A 15,720-nucleotide genomic window follows, 5' to 3' on the forward strand; every position below is an offset into this window, starting at 1 on the left:
GCATTAAGGTGAAAAAACACCTTGCCCCCCAGCCCCCGTTTTACTTACTTGAGCCACAAAACTCTGTGGGCGCGATCCCACAATGGTTTCCCCCAGCTTGGTTTCCCCTTGGCTCTTCATTGGAGATTGATAGCAGCGCAGCCATTGGCTCCCGCTGCTGTCAATCAAAGCAATGATGTGGCGCGCTGGGGGGGCAGGGCCGAGTGATACAGTCAGTGGCTATGGACTCCGACTGTATCATGGGAGCTAACCCCCTTGGGAGAGCGCTTCCCAGAATGGGGGTTAGCTGTTGCGGGGAGTAGCTGAGACAGCCGCCAAGGGACCCCAGAAAAGGACGATTGGGGCCGCTCTGTGCAAAACTAACTGCACAGTGGAGGTAAGTATGGTATGTTTGTTATTTAAAAAAAAAAATACCTTTACAACCCCTTTAACCACTTGACCACCGGGCCTATTCTGGCACTTTTCTCCTTTTTTGCTAGAAAATTAATCAGAACCCCCAAACATTATATATTTTTTTTTAGCAGACATCCTAGGGAATAAAATGGCAGTCATTGCAATACTTTTTGTCACACCGTATTTGCGCAGCGGTCTTACAAGCGCACTTTTTTTGGATAAAAATCACTTTTTTGAATTAAAAAATAAGACAACAATAAATTTTGCCCAATTTTTTTATATATTGTGAAAGATAATGTTACGCCGAGTAAAAGGATACCCAACATGTCACGCTTAAAAATTGCGCCCGCTCGTGGCATGGCGTCAAACTTTTACCCTTAAAAATCTCGATAGGCGACGTTTAAAAAATTCTACAGGTTGCATTTTTTGAGTTGCAGAGTAGGTCTAGGGCTAGAATTATTGCTCTCGCTCTAACGATCGCGGCGATACCTCACTTGTGTGGTTTGAATACCGTTTTCATATGCGGGCGCTACTCGCGTATGCGTTCGCTTCTGCACGCGAGCTCGTTGGGATGGGCCGCTTTAAAAAAAAAATTTTTTGTTTTCTTATTTATTTTTATTTAGTTTTATAATTTTTTACACTGAAATAAAAAAAAAAAAAATTGATCACTTTTATTCCTATTACAAGGAATGTAAACATCCCTTGTAATAGAAAAAAGCATGACAGGTCCTCTTAAATATGAGATCTGGGATCAAAAAGACCTCAGATCTCATATTTAGACTTAAATGCAAAAAAAAAAAAAAAAAATAAAAATGTCATTTTTTCAAATGACAAAAAAAAAATGTTTCTTTAAGAGGCTGGGCGGGACTGACGTTTTGACGTCACTTCCGCCCAGCAGAGCTATGAGGACGGGTGAAGGAGATTTCTCCTTCAGTCCCGTCCCCGCTCAGCTGCCGGACACATCCGATCCCCTCCGCCGCTACCGACGGCTCCGGTAAGCGGCGGAGGGCGCGGGAGAGCGGCGGGAGGGGGGGGGCCCTCTCCCGCCACCGATAACGGCGAATCCGCCGCGGAGACCGCCGTTATCGTGTACACCACCGCCCCCTGAAAAGATGAATATCTCGGTTGTGGCAGCAGCTGCTGCCGTTATCGAGATATTCAACTTTAAAAACAGGACGTCTTTTTGACATGGGGCGGTGGTCAAGTGGTTAAAGAAGAATATTGGATTCAAATCTGGACCACAATAGTTCCTGTTCTATCAAATATCATCTAGGCTTTAAATCCATCTCCAGATGGTATATGGTTCCAACCCATTTAGTACACCTTTGCCCCAACTTATCCAACGCCTAGTTTCAAGGCTGTTCCCTCCTAGGGGACATACTTAAAGAGGTTGTAAACCCCCAATGCGGAAGTTGTACTTGTAGGTTAGCCTATAATAAGGCTTACCTATAGGTGCAGTAAATATAGACACATACAAACAAATCCTAAAAACCTGGGCCCCGTGGATACACTACACTAACCCCCCTGAAAACTGTGCACTGCTATAGGAATTGAATGTCCTGGGTTTCTGGCTAGTGTCCCCATGTCCTCCTTCTGTTCCCCTATTCTTCTTACTATTCTGTTACATTTCTCTCTCCCTTTCTTCTCTGGGTCCCCTGTTCTGGAAGGCCCTGGCTAGTACGTCTCTTGACTATCCTCTGTGTAAGGTCTGACTCTCATACCTACTCCAGGACTGTCTCCTGGTTTACAGATATTATACGTTTGCCCTCCTTCCCCTCCCCCCTACTTTCCATTTCCTACGTATCCTTGTAGCACATATTATGTGTATTGTTACTATAAGCCTAGTTTATATTATGCCATACTTATTAATCTTTATCATCAAACCATTATTGTTTTCTATGACTCACAGCTGCACTCTGTACCTTTTTACAATGTTGATTACATTTGAACATCTGTACGTGTCATACTATGTATCTTTCAAAACTATAACAAAGACCTATTGAAAGTGAAATAACTATCAGGGCCTCAGGGAATCCCTGATAATAATTATGCTACCTATAAATTATGGTATATTAACATAAACGTGTGTTAAGATATAAGAGTGGATAAAATAAAAAGGAATGTGGCGTACTTAGGGCTCTTTCACACGTCCGTTCAGTTTTTACATTATTTTTTTTCCCTTCAGTTGATCCGTTTTTTCATCAGTTTTTCGTCCGTTTTCCATCCGTTTACATCCGTTTCCGTTCCGTTTTCCGTCCGTTGACGTCCGTTTTTGGTCCGTTTTTCATCCGTTTTTTCGATCCGTTTTTTGATCCGTTTTTTTTATTTTTTTGGTTTTAGAACTTTATTAATCATCTTTTCAAGAATTTTCCCATGATTCTTTGTTTCCCCCAGTGTGATTTCCTCTTCCTGTATGTTAACAGCCGGCTGTTTTGTTCCTGATCCATTGCTGTATTTCACTGTACTTGCTGATTACGATGGATTTGGGGAATTATGATCAGAATGTGACATCATTTGTCATGATGTACTATGTGTGGAGAAAAAAAAGCTTGACCAGGAAGATGTCTGCTAGGGGACGCAGGTACTGGGCACATCCCATGCTCCTCAAAAGGCCAAGTGAGGGTTTCTTTGCGCTGCAATATGCAGATTTGCGACGTTACCCTCCTAAATTTTTTAATTTCACTAGAATGACGATCACAACGTTTGATTATTTACTTGAAAAATTACATCCCAGACTATACCGTACAAACACAGACATGCGACTTGCTGTGCCTCCAGAGGAGCGACTTCTCATTACCCTCAGGTAAGCCAGCCAGCCAGCCATTTAGCTTGATTATGTCCAGTGTAATGTTGGATTCCTTTCGTAATTTCTTCTACTCTTCTACTCTTCCTAGGTTTCTTGCATCTGGAGTGTCTTATACGTCACTAAGCCATTTTTTTTTATTGGGAATATCGACCATATCAGTGATAGTGCATGAGACCTGCGAAGCAATATGGGAGGAGCTTCGTTCTTCTGCAATGCCGGTTCCTGATGCTACCATGTGGCAGGAAATTGCGACAGGCTTTTGGAAAAAAACTCAATTCCCCAATTGTGTTGGAGCTCTGGATGGGAAACATGTCAGAATCCAGATGCCACCAGGATCTGGCTCGCAATTTTTCAATTATAAAAAATATTTTTCACTAGTGCTAATGGCAATTTGCGACAGTAACTACAAATTTATTGCCGTTGATATAGGAGCCTATGGATCGAATGCCGACGCAAGAATATTTTCATCATCAGTAATGGGGAGAAGAATACTGGAGGGACACTTTAATTTCCCAGCAGATCAACCACTACCATCAACTGTAGGACCAGATTTGCCACATGTTCTAGTTGCTGATGAGGCATTTGGACTTTCTCATCATGTTTTAAGGCCTTATGCCAGGCAGAATTTAACGACCCCAAAGAAAATTTTCAACTACCGCTTGAGTCGTGCAAGGCGACTTATTGAATGCACCTTTGGCATTTTGAGCGGCAAATGGCGCATATTTCATAGCGCTATACAACTTAGCGTGGAGAATGCCCAACTGGCAATCCAAGCCTGCTGTGTCCTCCACAATGTCATCCGCGAGAAGGAAGGGATTTCTGTTGAGGAAGAGGACGAGGTAGACCTACCATCTGTGCGCTTTACCGGACTGCGACCCAACAATTCAGCTATTACCATGCGTGACAATTTTACTAATTTTTTTATGTCCCCAGAAGGAGAGGTTCCGTGGCAGTATCAATATGTGTAAAAACAGTCACGAGGAAATTTATCATTTGCACCTTTATAGTAACATGTTTCGCCCCTTTAATTTGCATGGTCTTACTTGTCATAGTGAAAACGCCAGTTAATTTCTACATTTAAGATTTCTACAAGTGTATGCTTTCATGCTTCAATTGTCATTATGTCCCTATGTCCCTATGATATATCAGTTTGTTTCTTTTCACATAAAATACCAAAAAAAATCATTTTCATGCAGTCTACTATTTTTCTTTGAACTTTATGAACGCAACATGTAGATTGTAACTTATAGTAAAAGATAAAAAAAAAATGAAATACACATCACAAAAAGGGGCAAAAATCAATTTATTAAAGTATCGTATCAAAAATTTCCAAAAAAAATAAAATTATAGATCTTGATAATAAGGGGTGGGGAAAAGGGAGGAATCAGATCGTGAAGTCCCCTGGGAAGGAGAGGGATCATAGTTGGGTGCCTGGGGTGGGACTGGAAAATTTTGGGCAGTGGAGGCAGGGGCACGGTAATGATGGGGTATAGGGCTGGGTTGGAATCGGTGAGTGTAGGGAGCTGGTGGTGGGTGATCGGGGTAGAATTGGCGTTGGGAAGGGGAGATAACTTGGGGCACAGGGTCTCCTGACATAGAAGCCTTCAGACAAGTACCGATATACTGGCCAATTGCCAGGCGCATATCAAGTTTTCGATCCGGATTCATTTTTTGTAGCAGGTGGTACTGGCTTCTTAGGAATAAAGCGTCTTCGTTGTTAGGGTCCAAAAAAGGATCGTTGGAGTCAGGTCTTCTTGCTTTCATCTCCTCCATGAAGCTCAGCATGGCGCTATCTAATTTGTTTTTTTGTGGACGCTTTCTCACAGTTGAACCAACTGAACGAATCTGAGGGGTGGAACAAATATCTATTAGCACATTATCTTTTGACAATATTTAAAAAAGTAGGCATTTTATGTTTGATACTTACAGGCACACTTGTGGTTGGTGGAATCGGTCTTGCAGCTCTAGTGGCATCTTCAGCTGCCTCACTTTCTGTGACTCCTGTTTCTCCCATGGGATCTGGCTGCGAAAATTCAGTATCTGTTTCCTCCTCCGTTTCACTGATGTTAGTGGCTGTACTGTAAAATATTGGTTGGTAGATGGGTTAAAGGTCAATTCAGACTTGTTTCAACAATACATAGATCCATGTGTGTGTATACTGCTGTGGTCAACCCTACATACCACTTTTGGAATACTTAGTTTGAACATATTTGCATATAAAAAATAGACAAAGTTGTCTGACTGTTACCTATCAACACCCCCTGAAACACAGTCGGGGTTATTTACTAAAGGGAAATCCACTTTGCACTACCAGTGCACTATCAGAGCATTTGGAAGTCCAGTCGCTGTAGATCTGAGAGGGACATGCAAGGAAAGTAAAAAAGAGTATTTTAACGTCCACGTGATTGGATGATAAAATCAACAGTGCTTCCCCTCATTTCAGATCTACCCCTGAGATCTACAGTGACGGTACTTACAAGTGCTCTTGCAGTGCAAAGTTAATTTGCCATTAGTAAATGACCCCCAATACCTACCAGACACTCAAGGAGTGATGGCAGCAAAGTAAGAGGGGAAAGAAGACCTATACAGGGACTTTCATCTCAGGGAATCAATTCATTTATAATGAGCTACTATGATATGCATACTAGGTCATTATGCATTTCTCTTAATTCAGATATTTATATGTGTGGATCAACTTTATTATTTGTAGTTTACTTGGTCAAATAATGTTATAAAGTGGCTAGGTACCTTCTTAGGCTCATCACGTTACGCAGGAAATCCAGCATTTCAAAAAATGCACCCTTTTTGTACTTGGAGGCTCCAGCTCCACTGCGGGACATTGTCTCCTCCTTCAAATCTCTCCTATAACGGTCTCTCAATGAGCGCCAGCGGGTGACGATACTCTCTCCTATGAAGAAACAGAAAATAAAATACACCCATAGGTGGCGTGGCAGGTGGCCAATTCACAACTGGTGGCCAGTGGCCAATTCACAACTTGTGGCAGGTGACGTGGCAGGTGACGTGGCAGGTGGCGTGGCCAGTGGCCAATTCTCAACTTGTGGCAGGTGGCGTGGCCAGTGGCCAATTCACAACTTGTGGCAGGTGGCGTGGCAGTTGGCCAGTGGCCAATTCTCAATTTGTGGCAGGTGACGTGGCAGGTGGCGTAGCCAGTGGCCAATTCTCAACTTGTGGCAGGTGGCGTGGCCAGTGGCCAATTCTCAACTTGTGACAGGTGGCGTGGCAGGTGACGTGGCAGGTGGCGTGGCCAGTGGCCAATTCACAACTTGTGGCAGGTGACGTGGCCGGTGGATATGGATGTTGACATATGGATGGACTACAAGATAACAACCCACCCCCCCATAACCCACAAACTACTTACCACGTTCTAATTTTTCATTTTGTTTTAGTGTTTGCCAGTTAGGTGTCACCGCCTGAAAGACTTCCTCCCATTTGTTGTTAGAGACATATCGGTTGCTATAGTCTCCACATCTCTTATCCCATATTGCAGGGCGATCATGTACCAGGTGTATTAGCTCTTCTTGGCTAACATCCTTTGCCATTTTATTAATTAAGGAGGACAATCACACACAGGGAATTGCTCTAATGTCCAGGAACTGGGCAGCATGTGCTGGGAACATGTGACTTGGGAATAAAAACACTACCTGGGTGAAAGGTTATTGTTATGTATGCATATTGCATACATATTAAAGTTTGGTGAATTTGTATTTTTTACATATTTTGGTGAAAAACGGACGTTAGCGGAACGGATGATAAACGGATCATCCGTTAACGTCCGTTTTTCGTCCGGTCAGTTTTTTGGACGGAAGAAAAATAGGGTTTTCTTCCGTCCAAAAAAACGGACCTTAACGCAGACGGATGCTAACGGACGTTAGCGGATGCTCATCCGCTAACGGACGCTAGCCCATAGGGAAGCATTGAGGTCCGTTAACGGACGTCCAAAAAACGGACGAACGGAACGGACGTGTGAAAGAGCCCTTAGGGGGTATATTTATAAAGCAGTGGATGGGATATTTCCAACACATTCACTGCAGGCAAATTTGTATGGTGCATGTCATTTAAATTACAGGCAATGGATTAACCTGCAGTGATTATCACATGCTTAACCACTTCCTTACTGGGCACTTAAACCCCTTCCTGACCAGAGGACTTTTTGCGATTCGGCACTGCGTCGCTTTAACTGACAATTGCGCGGTCGTGCGACGTGGCTCCCAAACAAAATTAACGTCCTTTTTTCCCCACAAATAGAGCTTTCTTTTGGTGGTATTTGATCACCTCTGCGGTTTTTATTTTTTGCGCTATAAACAAAAATAGAGCGACAATTTTGAAAAAAAAAAAAATATTTTTACTTTGTTGCTATAATAAATAGCTCAATTTTTTTTTTTACGTTTTTTTTTTTATCCTCAGTCTAGGCCGATACGTATTCTACATATTTTTAGTAAAAAAATAAAAAATCGCAATAAGCGACTGGTTTGCGCAAAAGTTATAGCGCCTACAAAATAAGGGACAGAATTATTATTATTTTTTTTTTTTTTTTTTTACTAGAAATGGCGGCGATCTGCGATTTTTATTGGGACTGCGACGTTATGGCGGACACATCGGACACTTTTGACACATTTTTGGCGCCATTCACATTTATACTGCAATCAGTGCTATAAATATGCACTAATTACTGTATAAATTTTTTTTTTTACTAGAAATGGCGGCGATCTGCGATTTTTATTGGGACTGCGACGTTATGGCGGACACATCGGACACTTTTGACACATTTTTGGCGCCATTCACATTTATACTGCAATCAGTGCTATAAATATGCACTAATTACTGTATAAATGCTTTTTTTTTTTACTAGAAATGGCGGCGATCTGCGATTTTTATTGGGACTGCGCCGTTATGGCGGACACATCGGACACTTTTGACACATTTTTGGCGCCATTCACATTTATACTGCAATCAGTGCTATAAATATGCACTAATTACTGTATAAATGCTTTTTTTTTACTAGAAATGGCGGCGATCTGCGATTTTTATTGGGACTGCGCCGTTATGGCGGACACATCGGACACTTTTGACACATTTTTGGCGCCATTCACATTTATACTGCAATCAGTGCTATAAATATGCACTAATTACTGTATAAATGTGACTGGCAGGGAAGGGTTAACACTAGGGGGTGAGGAAGGGGTTAAATGTGTACCCTAATTAGTGTTCTAACTGTGGGGGAGGGGGGGTGACTGGGGGGGTGACCGATCTATGTCTCTATGTACAAGAGACACAGATCCGTCTCCTCTCTCCCCTGACAGCACCGCTGTCTGCGAGAGCCGGGAATGAGAGATGATCTCATATGTAAACATATGAGATCATCTCTCATTGGCCGCACAGATCGCCTAGGAAACGGCCGCTCCGATTGGCCGTTCACGGCGATCTGTGACTGGCTGTGTCCAAGGGACACGGCCAGTACAGAAGTTCCCCGCCGCGCGCTCGGGAGCGCGCGCGGGGAACGTGTAAAGGAGAGGCCGTAAAAACACGGCCTGTTAGAAATTGGGAGCCGCGCTGAGGCCGTACAAAGTCGTACGGCCGTCAGCAAGTGGTTAACAATATGCCCCTTTGTGTACGTGGAACCAAGTGCTGTTTTATATAATTATATATAATCCTTATAATTATAATAAAATGAATCAAATAATAATAATAGCCAGAAAAGAAATGCAGACAATGAAAATTCTAGTTTTCCTTCACATTGGGAACCAGTGGAGAATTTCCATTCAAGTTGATGGACAGTGGAAATGTGTCCCTCACATTGGTGGTCAGTGAAAAGTTCCTTACACTGGTGGTCAGTGAAAAGTTCCTTACACTGGTGGTCAGTGAAAAGTTCCTTACACTGGTGGTCAGTGAAAAGTTCCTTACACTGGTGGTCAGTGAAAAGTTCCTTAAACTGGTGGTCAGTGAAAAGTCCCTTACACTGGCGGTCAGTAAAAAAACCACCCCCATCTAACAGTGGTAAGTGTAGTGCCCTCTTAGGCCCCGTACACACGGTTGGTTTGGTCCGATGAGAATGAAACAAAGTTAATTTTCATCGGACCAAACCGACCGTGTGTATAGGCTATCGGTCTGTTTTCCTTCGGTCCAAAATGTTAAAACTTGCTTCAAAACCGAACCGATGGACCGCTGCCCCATCGAACCAAACCGATGGTTAGTACAGAAAAGCATCGGTTCAAAACCCGCGCATGCTCAGAATCAAGTCGACGCATGCTTGGAAGCATTGAACTTCGTTTTTTTCAGCACGTTGTGTGTTTTACGTCACCGCGTTATGACCCGATCGGTTTTTGAACTGATGGTGTGTACACATATCAGGCCGTACGGCCACTTCAGAGGTGAACCGATGAAAACGGTCCGACGGACCAGTCACACCGGTTTGGTCCGACCGTGTGTACAAGGCCCTATACTGGTGGTAGTCCATATTCCTCACTGTGCCCATTCCTGGGGTGCGGCAGTAACCACCAGCTGGAAACTGGTTTTGAAAAGTCACAATGAGGATATTTGGCAGCACACCATGGATAGACAAGTAGCATCCAAATGGATTTTTTTTAAAGCATGATCACATCACATATCAGACAGTGCAACGTCTTGGAGTCAGGCATGACGAAGGGGTCCTGTGTGACTCCGAAATTTTGCACTACCTGATATATAATGTGATCATGCTCTTGGACTGGTGGTCACTGCAGTGCCCCTTTACACTGATGGTAAGTGGAAGAAGAACTCCCTTGAATTGGAGGCATATAAAGAAGGGCCCCCATTATACTAATAGTCAGTGGAAAGAATTCTTCTTGCATTAGCAGTCAGTTGGGGGAATGCCTTCCCCTTTCCCTTTTACAAGTACAGGACTACAACAATCAGAGTAAAGCTCATAAAGCGGAGTATGTTTTTCAGGCACACATGATCTGACCCTCCAGTCTCTTTATGGTGTGGCAGATGTCAGCGGACACATGTCTACTAACACCTGCCGCCATGCGATCTGGCCCACGAAAAACTGGCGGATGGTGGTCCTAATCTTTATCCGTCTGGCGGATCAGATTGGATGGCATCAGATGGAAGTGGACAGGTGGTCCATTTCCATCTGATTGCCCCATAGAGGAGAGTGAACCTGTCATCCACCTGCTCATCGCTGAGCAAGAGGTTTTCACTTAGCAGAGGTGCCCATGTGAAAGGGGCCTAAGCCAATCACTTTATTTTCAGACTGTGGTAAGAAAGCGCAACAAGAGAAAGATCCCACTGAACGGCAAACTCCAAGCACCTTTCCTGTAGTGAATTATATGCTGGTTTCCTTTCCATTCTGGAGAAATGTAAGTTGGCTTTAACAACAAAACATGGCTTCCTGAGGTTCAACATTAGCAGGGGGCCTCTGTCATCAGGTCAATGCAAATATTTGTTGTGTGCTTTAACAGATCGCATGTTGGTGACATTTATAGGTGTACACAGCTGGCAGTGTTAACAATGGTTTTATGGGGGTCTCCTAACCTTTCACCTAAGAGAGGCCCCAGCTCTGTGCCTGCAGGGAAACCTCATACTGTCCCTTAGCAACTGATGGGCTGTTTTGTGGCAATTTGCTATCTACAGACCTGCTCTGCATATCTAATTCTTCTTTATAAAGACTTCCTTATAATCTTATAATGGACAGCAGTCACTGATGCTGAGCTTAGTGTTTTCTTTTACCATATCACATTATTGCAGTGGAATATTATCCAGCTCAGTCTGCTGGATGTGTAATGTAATCAGATGACATAACTATTGTAGGGCTGGCAGGAAACCAAGCCTTCTTGTTTACACGAACATGGATGGAAGACAAACAGGGCAGCTGAACAAGCTTGGTATCAATGGTCCTAAACCTCCCAGATTAAACTCAGCCGTCCACCATCACCAACATCTGCTAAAAGGGTCCAGTGTTTTACTGGCACAGCACACTGAGATCGTGTACTTGGCAGTGCCAGTGCTTTCAGAAGCAACCTCATTTGTAAAAAATAAATTACATTTTATTGGGGTTTTATATGAGAAATGATATCTTTTTCCAGGGACCAGACTCCTTTGCCTTGTATTTACCTCTTGGGATGTGATATTAGAGGGTATCAAGTATTGAGGTGGCTAGGCATATAAAACAAGGTAAATATTTAAAACCTTGGCTTAAAAAAAATATATATACTGGTATATGTATATGTATATATATATATATATATATATATATATATATATATATATATATATATATGTATATATATATATATATGTATATATATATATATATATATATATATATATATATATATATATATATATATATATATATATATATATAAATATATATCCTGTACAGACACATTACTGGCTAAAACATATACAATAATCTAGTTAAATCAAGACAAGCAAGATAAGGAATGCTGCAATTAATCCCAACTAAACCAAATAACATTGACACTGCAATGCAGGCATCCTAAGGTATTTTCTCTTATTTGTTTGCCTATCCAATCTGCCCCAAGTTCCTGTAAAAAAACAAAAAACAAATTTCTAGGTATAGGCAGATCTGCATGTTCTCCCCAACTATGCACAAGCTGGTCACTCAGGGAGAATAATATCTAGCCCTATGCAATTATTGACTTTCGAAAAGTAATAGTATTTTCAGGCACTCCAGCAACAAACTTTAGAGACAGTTATGCCTCGTACACACGGCCCTACTTTCCGAGAATAAAAGTCTGACAGGCTTTTTTTCTTGGAAAGTCCAGCCGAGTGTAATCTCCATCAGACTTTTTTTTGTCGGAAGTCCGACGGACCTTAGATGGAGAACCTGTTCTCTATCTTTCCAACGGACTCACGCAGACTTTTGCATGGGCAAAAGTCCGACCGTGTGTACAAGGCGTTAATGCTGTTAAGGCACTACAGCAATGGTCTCCAAACTGCAGCTTGGGGGCTAGATGTGGCCCTTTGCTTTCTTTTATCCAGCTCTTGGAGTGCTATTTTATTCACGAACATCAATCAAGGACACAATTCCTCCCAATAACACCAACAATAGGGCACAATTTCTACCAATGACATCAACGATGAGGCACAATTCCTAACAATGACATCAACGATGGGGCACAGTTCCTCCCAATGACACCAACAATGGGACCTAATGACAGCAATGATGTGGCACAATTCTGCTCAATGACATGAACAATGGGACCCAATGACACCAATGATGGGGTACATTTCCTCCCACTGACACCAATAATGGAGCACAATTCCTCCCACTGTCACCAACGATGGGGGATTGTTTACTCCCTCTGACACTGGGACATTTTGTACTCCTGATGGCCACAGTCTGGCCACCTAAAGTCTGAAGAGCAGGAAACCGGCTTTGTTTAGAAAGTTTGGAGACCCCTGCATTACAGGCTCTGCTGCATTGGACACTGCTGCCTGTCTAAAGCCTAGTACACATTATAAGAAAATCAGAGGGATGATCTTCCAGTTTCCTCAATGTTTAAGTTGAAACTGAGGATGATACTAATTGGACAAAAATTCTCGTACGACAAAGGCTCTGTTTCTTTGTTGTTTATGTTTTATTGTTACGATCGCAGTCTTTCGCATCTGATTTTTCTCTTATAAAAGCCATACGAAAACAGTACACATTAAACAAAAATGGGATGTCAATAGTTGTCTACGAAATTTTTCTTCTGATTTTCTCATAGTGTGTACCCCACTTAACATTGGAGGAGAGAATCATGATCATAGTTCACTGCTATTCCTTCATTATTCAATCAGAGGCTGTATTACTCAACTGCAGAGGGTGTAGGATCTGAACTTGTTGGTTGGCAGGGGTTTGCTAGATTAGACAGATAACATACCGTATTTATCTTCCTATAACGCGCCCCGGCGTATAGCGCGCACCCCCAACCTAGAGGAAAAATTCCTGGAAAAAAAGAAATACTTACAGTTTAGATGCCCCTCGTCGGTGTCTTGCCCGGCGTCCATCGGCGGCCTTGTCCGGTCTGGCGTTCTTCTGCGGCCATCGTGGTGTCCTCCCCGCTGTGTTCTTCAGCTGATCCCCGCTTCCCGCGCTGTGTTTGAACCACTCCGCCGACATATACCGAGCGCAGTACACTTGGGTATACTCGGGCAGGCTCGGCTCCTCTCGCGTAAAGGACATACAGGATGCACAGGACGTGACCGCGAGAGGAGCCGAGCCTGCCCGAGTATACCCGAGTGTACTGCGCTCGATATATGTTGCAGTGGTTCAAACACGGTGCGGGTATTGGCGTATATCGCGCACCCACGATTTTGTGTGATACGCCGATAAATACGGTACTTGTTTTTCCAGCCGTGAAATCAGGGCTTGAGTCCTGCGGGAATGCGTGGGAACGCCGTCCCTGCAGTTTTTTCACAGCAGGAACGTTGTTCCCTTTGCAGGACTAGAGCACCCTCGAGCAGCCGAGCCGCCCAAGCCGATCCTTCACTAAGCGGCGATGCCCAGCATCACCGCATAGTGAAGGACTCGACTCAAGTCAGGGGCAGGCGAACTGAGCCAAGCAGACTCGGAGCTCCTCCTCCAGGCTCCGACATCGCCTGCCACCTGTCCTTCAGTACACTTCCGGGTGCGTGTGACATCACATGGAAACGGAGTCACACAGCAATGCTAGGGCGAGCACGCGTCTCCTCTCCTCACACTGTCACACACACTCTGCCCTGACACTGACACACCGACACTATGTGTGCAGTGAGCGGTAAAAAAAGCCCTTTTTGTACCCGGCTATAATATATATTTATATATATATATAGATTGATGAGCCAGCCAGCACCCTGAGACCAGCCAGGCCAGTACTGAGTACCCTGAGGTCAGCCAGCACCCTGAGACCAGCCAGGCCAGTACCGAAATCAGCCAGGTCAGCACCAATATTTTCGGTGAAATATATATGCATATGAGCATATCATTATTTTTTTTATTTATTTTTTTTGGTGGGGGAGTGGATCTTGGGCGGGAGTTCCCAAACTTTTTTCCCCAGGACTTGACCACTGCGTGTGCTTGTTACTTCGTTTTAATGGGGTGCAAATACTCCATTTGACGCTTCCACATTTTACAGGCTTGCAAAAGTGGGTACACAGCTCTGAATGCACACTGTCATCATTCAGGGCCACACACAAATTTCGTTATAAGGAGTCGGTACAGCTGCAACGTCTGCATTCACTATCATAGGCTACCTGCATGCAGCTCAGGGCAGATGTAGGCACAAAAACAAATGCCTCGCTCAGTACAGGTACCAGTGCCCATGTGAAAGAGGCCTAATATACTGCATGGATATTCAGCTGTTTTATGTGATCTCTGCACAAGACTGCCATGTCAAATATATTTACCAATGAACGGGGTAAACCTAGACATCGTTCCAATTTGTAAGCTTGCTCAAACAAATCTTTCTAGTAATGGCTTGGCATTATCCAATTATTTACAAAAAATATATATATATATTTTTCTAACATCCATTAGTGCTTACAAGACCTTTGGGTTCAGCTAGACAAGCCCGTTTTTTTTTTTCTTTGAGACAAAACGATGTCCTAGAATTAAACTGTACAATAAGATAGATGTTTTAAATTGCAGCACTTTAAGGGGGTGATGTCAGCCAGTTCTGCATCTATAAAACCACTTAGAGGGGTAATATGTTGAAATGATCAAATCGGGTGACACTTTGTATATGAGTAATTCCAGCAATGATGTAATTGTGGAACACCTGAGAGAATCGACTGGCTGCATCATCCGTGGCAATGGAACCATTACGGCTATTAAAGTGCAATTTGTCGCATTTCTTCTGCTCTACAGTGATATAATCACACATAATATCCAATATCTATGAATCATATCATCGCCTCTGAAAACATTTGTGCTTAGATCATTGACTATACAATCATGAATTTGCTACCTGAATCTTGCGATCACATAATTATTATTATACAGGATTTATATAGCGCCAACAGTTTGCACAGTGCCTAACAAAATGAAGGCAGACAGTACAGTTACAGTACAACTTGGTACAAGAGGAATCAGAGGACCCTGCTTGTTAGATCTCACAATCTAGGAGGGAAGATAATGCCAATTATAGCCCATTTTCTCTGTGCCACTGCATTTAATCAGGAGGGCTTTGTGACACTGTATGCTAGATTGTTAAATGGAAGCAACTATAGAACAGTCATTTTGCCAAGTACTAACTACGCATTCATTTTTTCATATCAAAATTAGAACATTACATTACAACGATTTGTCTGAATTGGTTGCCATTTTTGTCATTTTGTACGCCTACCCACACAGATGGTAAATGTAATATTATAATGCCCATCAAAAATCATAATCTCTGATCTTCCTATCTATGCATACGTGTTTTACCTTCTCTTATTGCTCAAGCATCCTCTGCATACATAGTTTAAAGTGGATGTAAACCCAAATTTTTTATTTATTTTTTGCTGTCACAATGTAGAGTATAATATTTCCT

At 42.9% G+C, this 15,720-nt stretch overlaps 3 protein-coding genes across 7 annotated transcripts in view; 2 read left to right on the top strand and 1 right to left on the bottom strand.

Annotated features, from left to right (window-relative positions):
• The window catches only part of LOC120936705 (schwannomin-interacting protein 1), a 541,245-nt gene that overhangs the window by 477,220 nt on the left and 48,305 nt on the right, over positions 1-15,720 (top strand). The gene's annotated exons all lie outside the window — the stretch shown is intronic.
• Positions 2,664-4,384, top strand: LOC120936706 (putative nuclease HARBI1). The gene is made up of 2 exons (XM_040349269.1): positions 2,664-3,196; positions 3,288-4,384. The coding sequence occupies exons 1-2, from the start codon at positions 2,871-2,873 to the stop codon at positions 4,165-4,167; spliced, it is 1,206 nt and encodes a 401-aa protein (XP_040205203.1). The 5' UTR covers positions 2,664-2,870; the 3' UTR covers positions 4,168-4,384.
• On the bottom strand, positions 4,484-6,978 carry LOC120936707. The gene is made up of 4 exons (XM_040349270.1): positions 6,579-6,978; positions 5,948-6,107; positions 5,127-5,277; positions 4,484-5,044 (listed from the first exon to the last, which is right to left on the bottom strand). Exons 1-4 carry the CDS (start codon positions 6,757-6,759, stop codon positions 4,544-4,546), a joined length of 993 nt encoding a protein of 330 aa, XP_040205204.1. The 5' UTR covers positions 6,760-6,978; the 3' UTR covers positions 4,484-4,543.

The sequence above is a fragment of the Rana temporaria genome, chromosome 4 (genome assembly GCF_905171775.1).
Source record: "Rana temporaria chromosome 4, aRanTem1.1, whole genome shotgun sequence".
Lineage (NCBI taxonomy): Eukaryota > Metazoa > Chordata > Amphibia > Anura > Ranidae > Rana > Rana temporaria.

Excerpts from the sequence above, each read along its gene's own strand:
- LOC120936706 (XM_040349269.1), top strand. The coding sequence starts at position 2,871 with ATGGATTTGGGGAATTATGATCAGAATGTGACATCATTTGTCATGATG. Across the intron at positions 3,197-3,287 it reads CGACTTCTCATTACCCTCAG|GTTTCTTGCATCTGGAGTGT; the intron begins GTAAGCCAGCCA and ends TACTCTTCCTAG.
- LOC120936707 (XM_040349270.1), bottom strand. The coding sequence starts at position 6,759 with ATGGCAAAGGATGTTAGCCAAGAAGAGCTAATACACCTGGTACATGAT. Across the intron at positions 6,108-6,578 it reads AAATGAAAAATTAGAACGTG|GAGAGAGTATCGTCACCCGC; the intron begins GTAAGTAGTTTG and ends GTTTCTTCATAG. Across the intron at positions 5,278-5,947 it reads AACGTGATGAGCCTAAGAAG|TACAGCCACTAACATCAGTG; the intron begins GTACCTAGCCAC and ends AATATTTTACAG.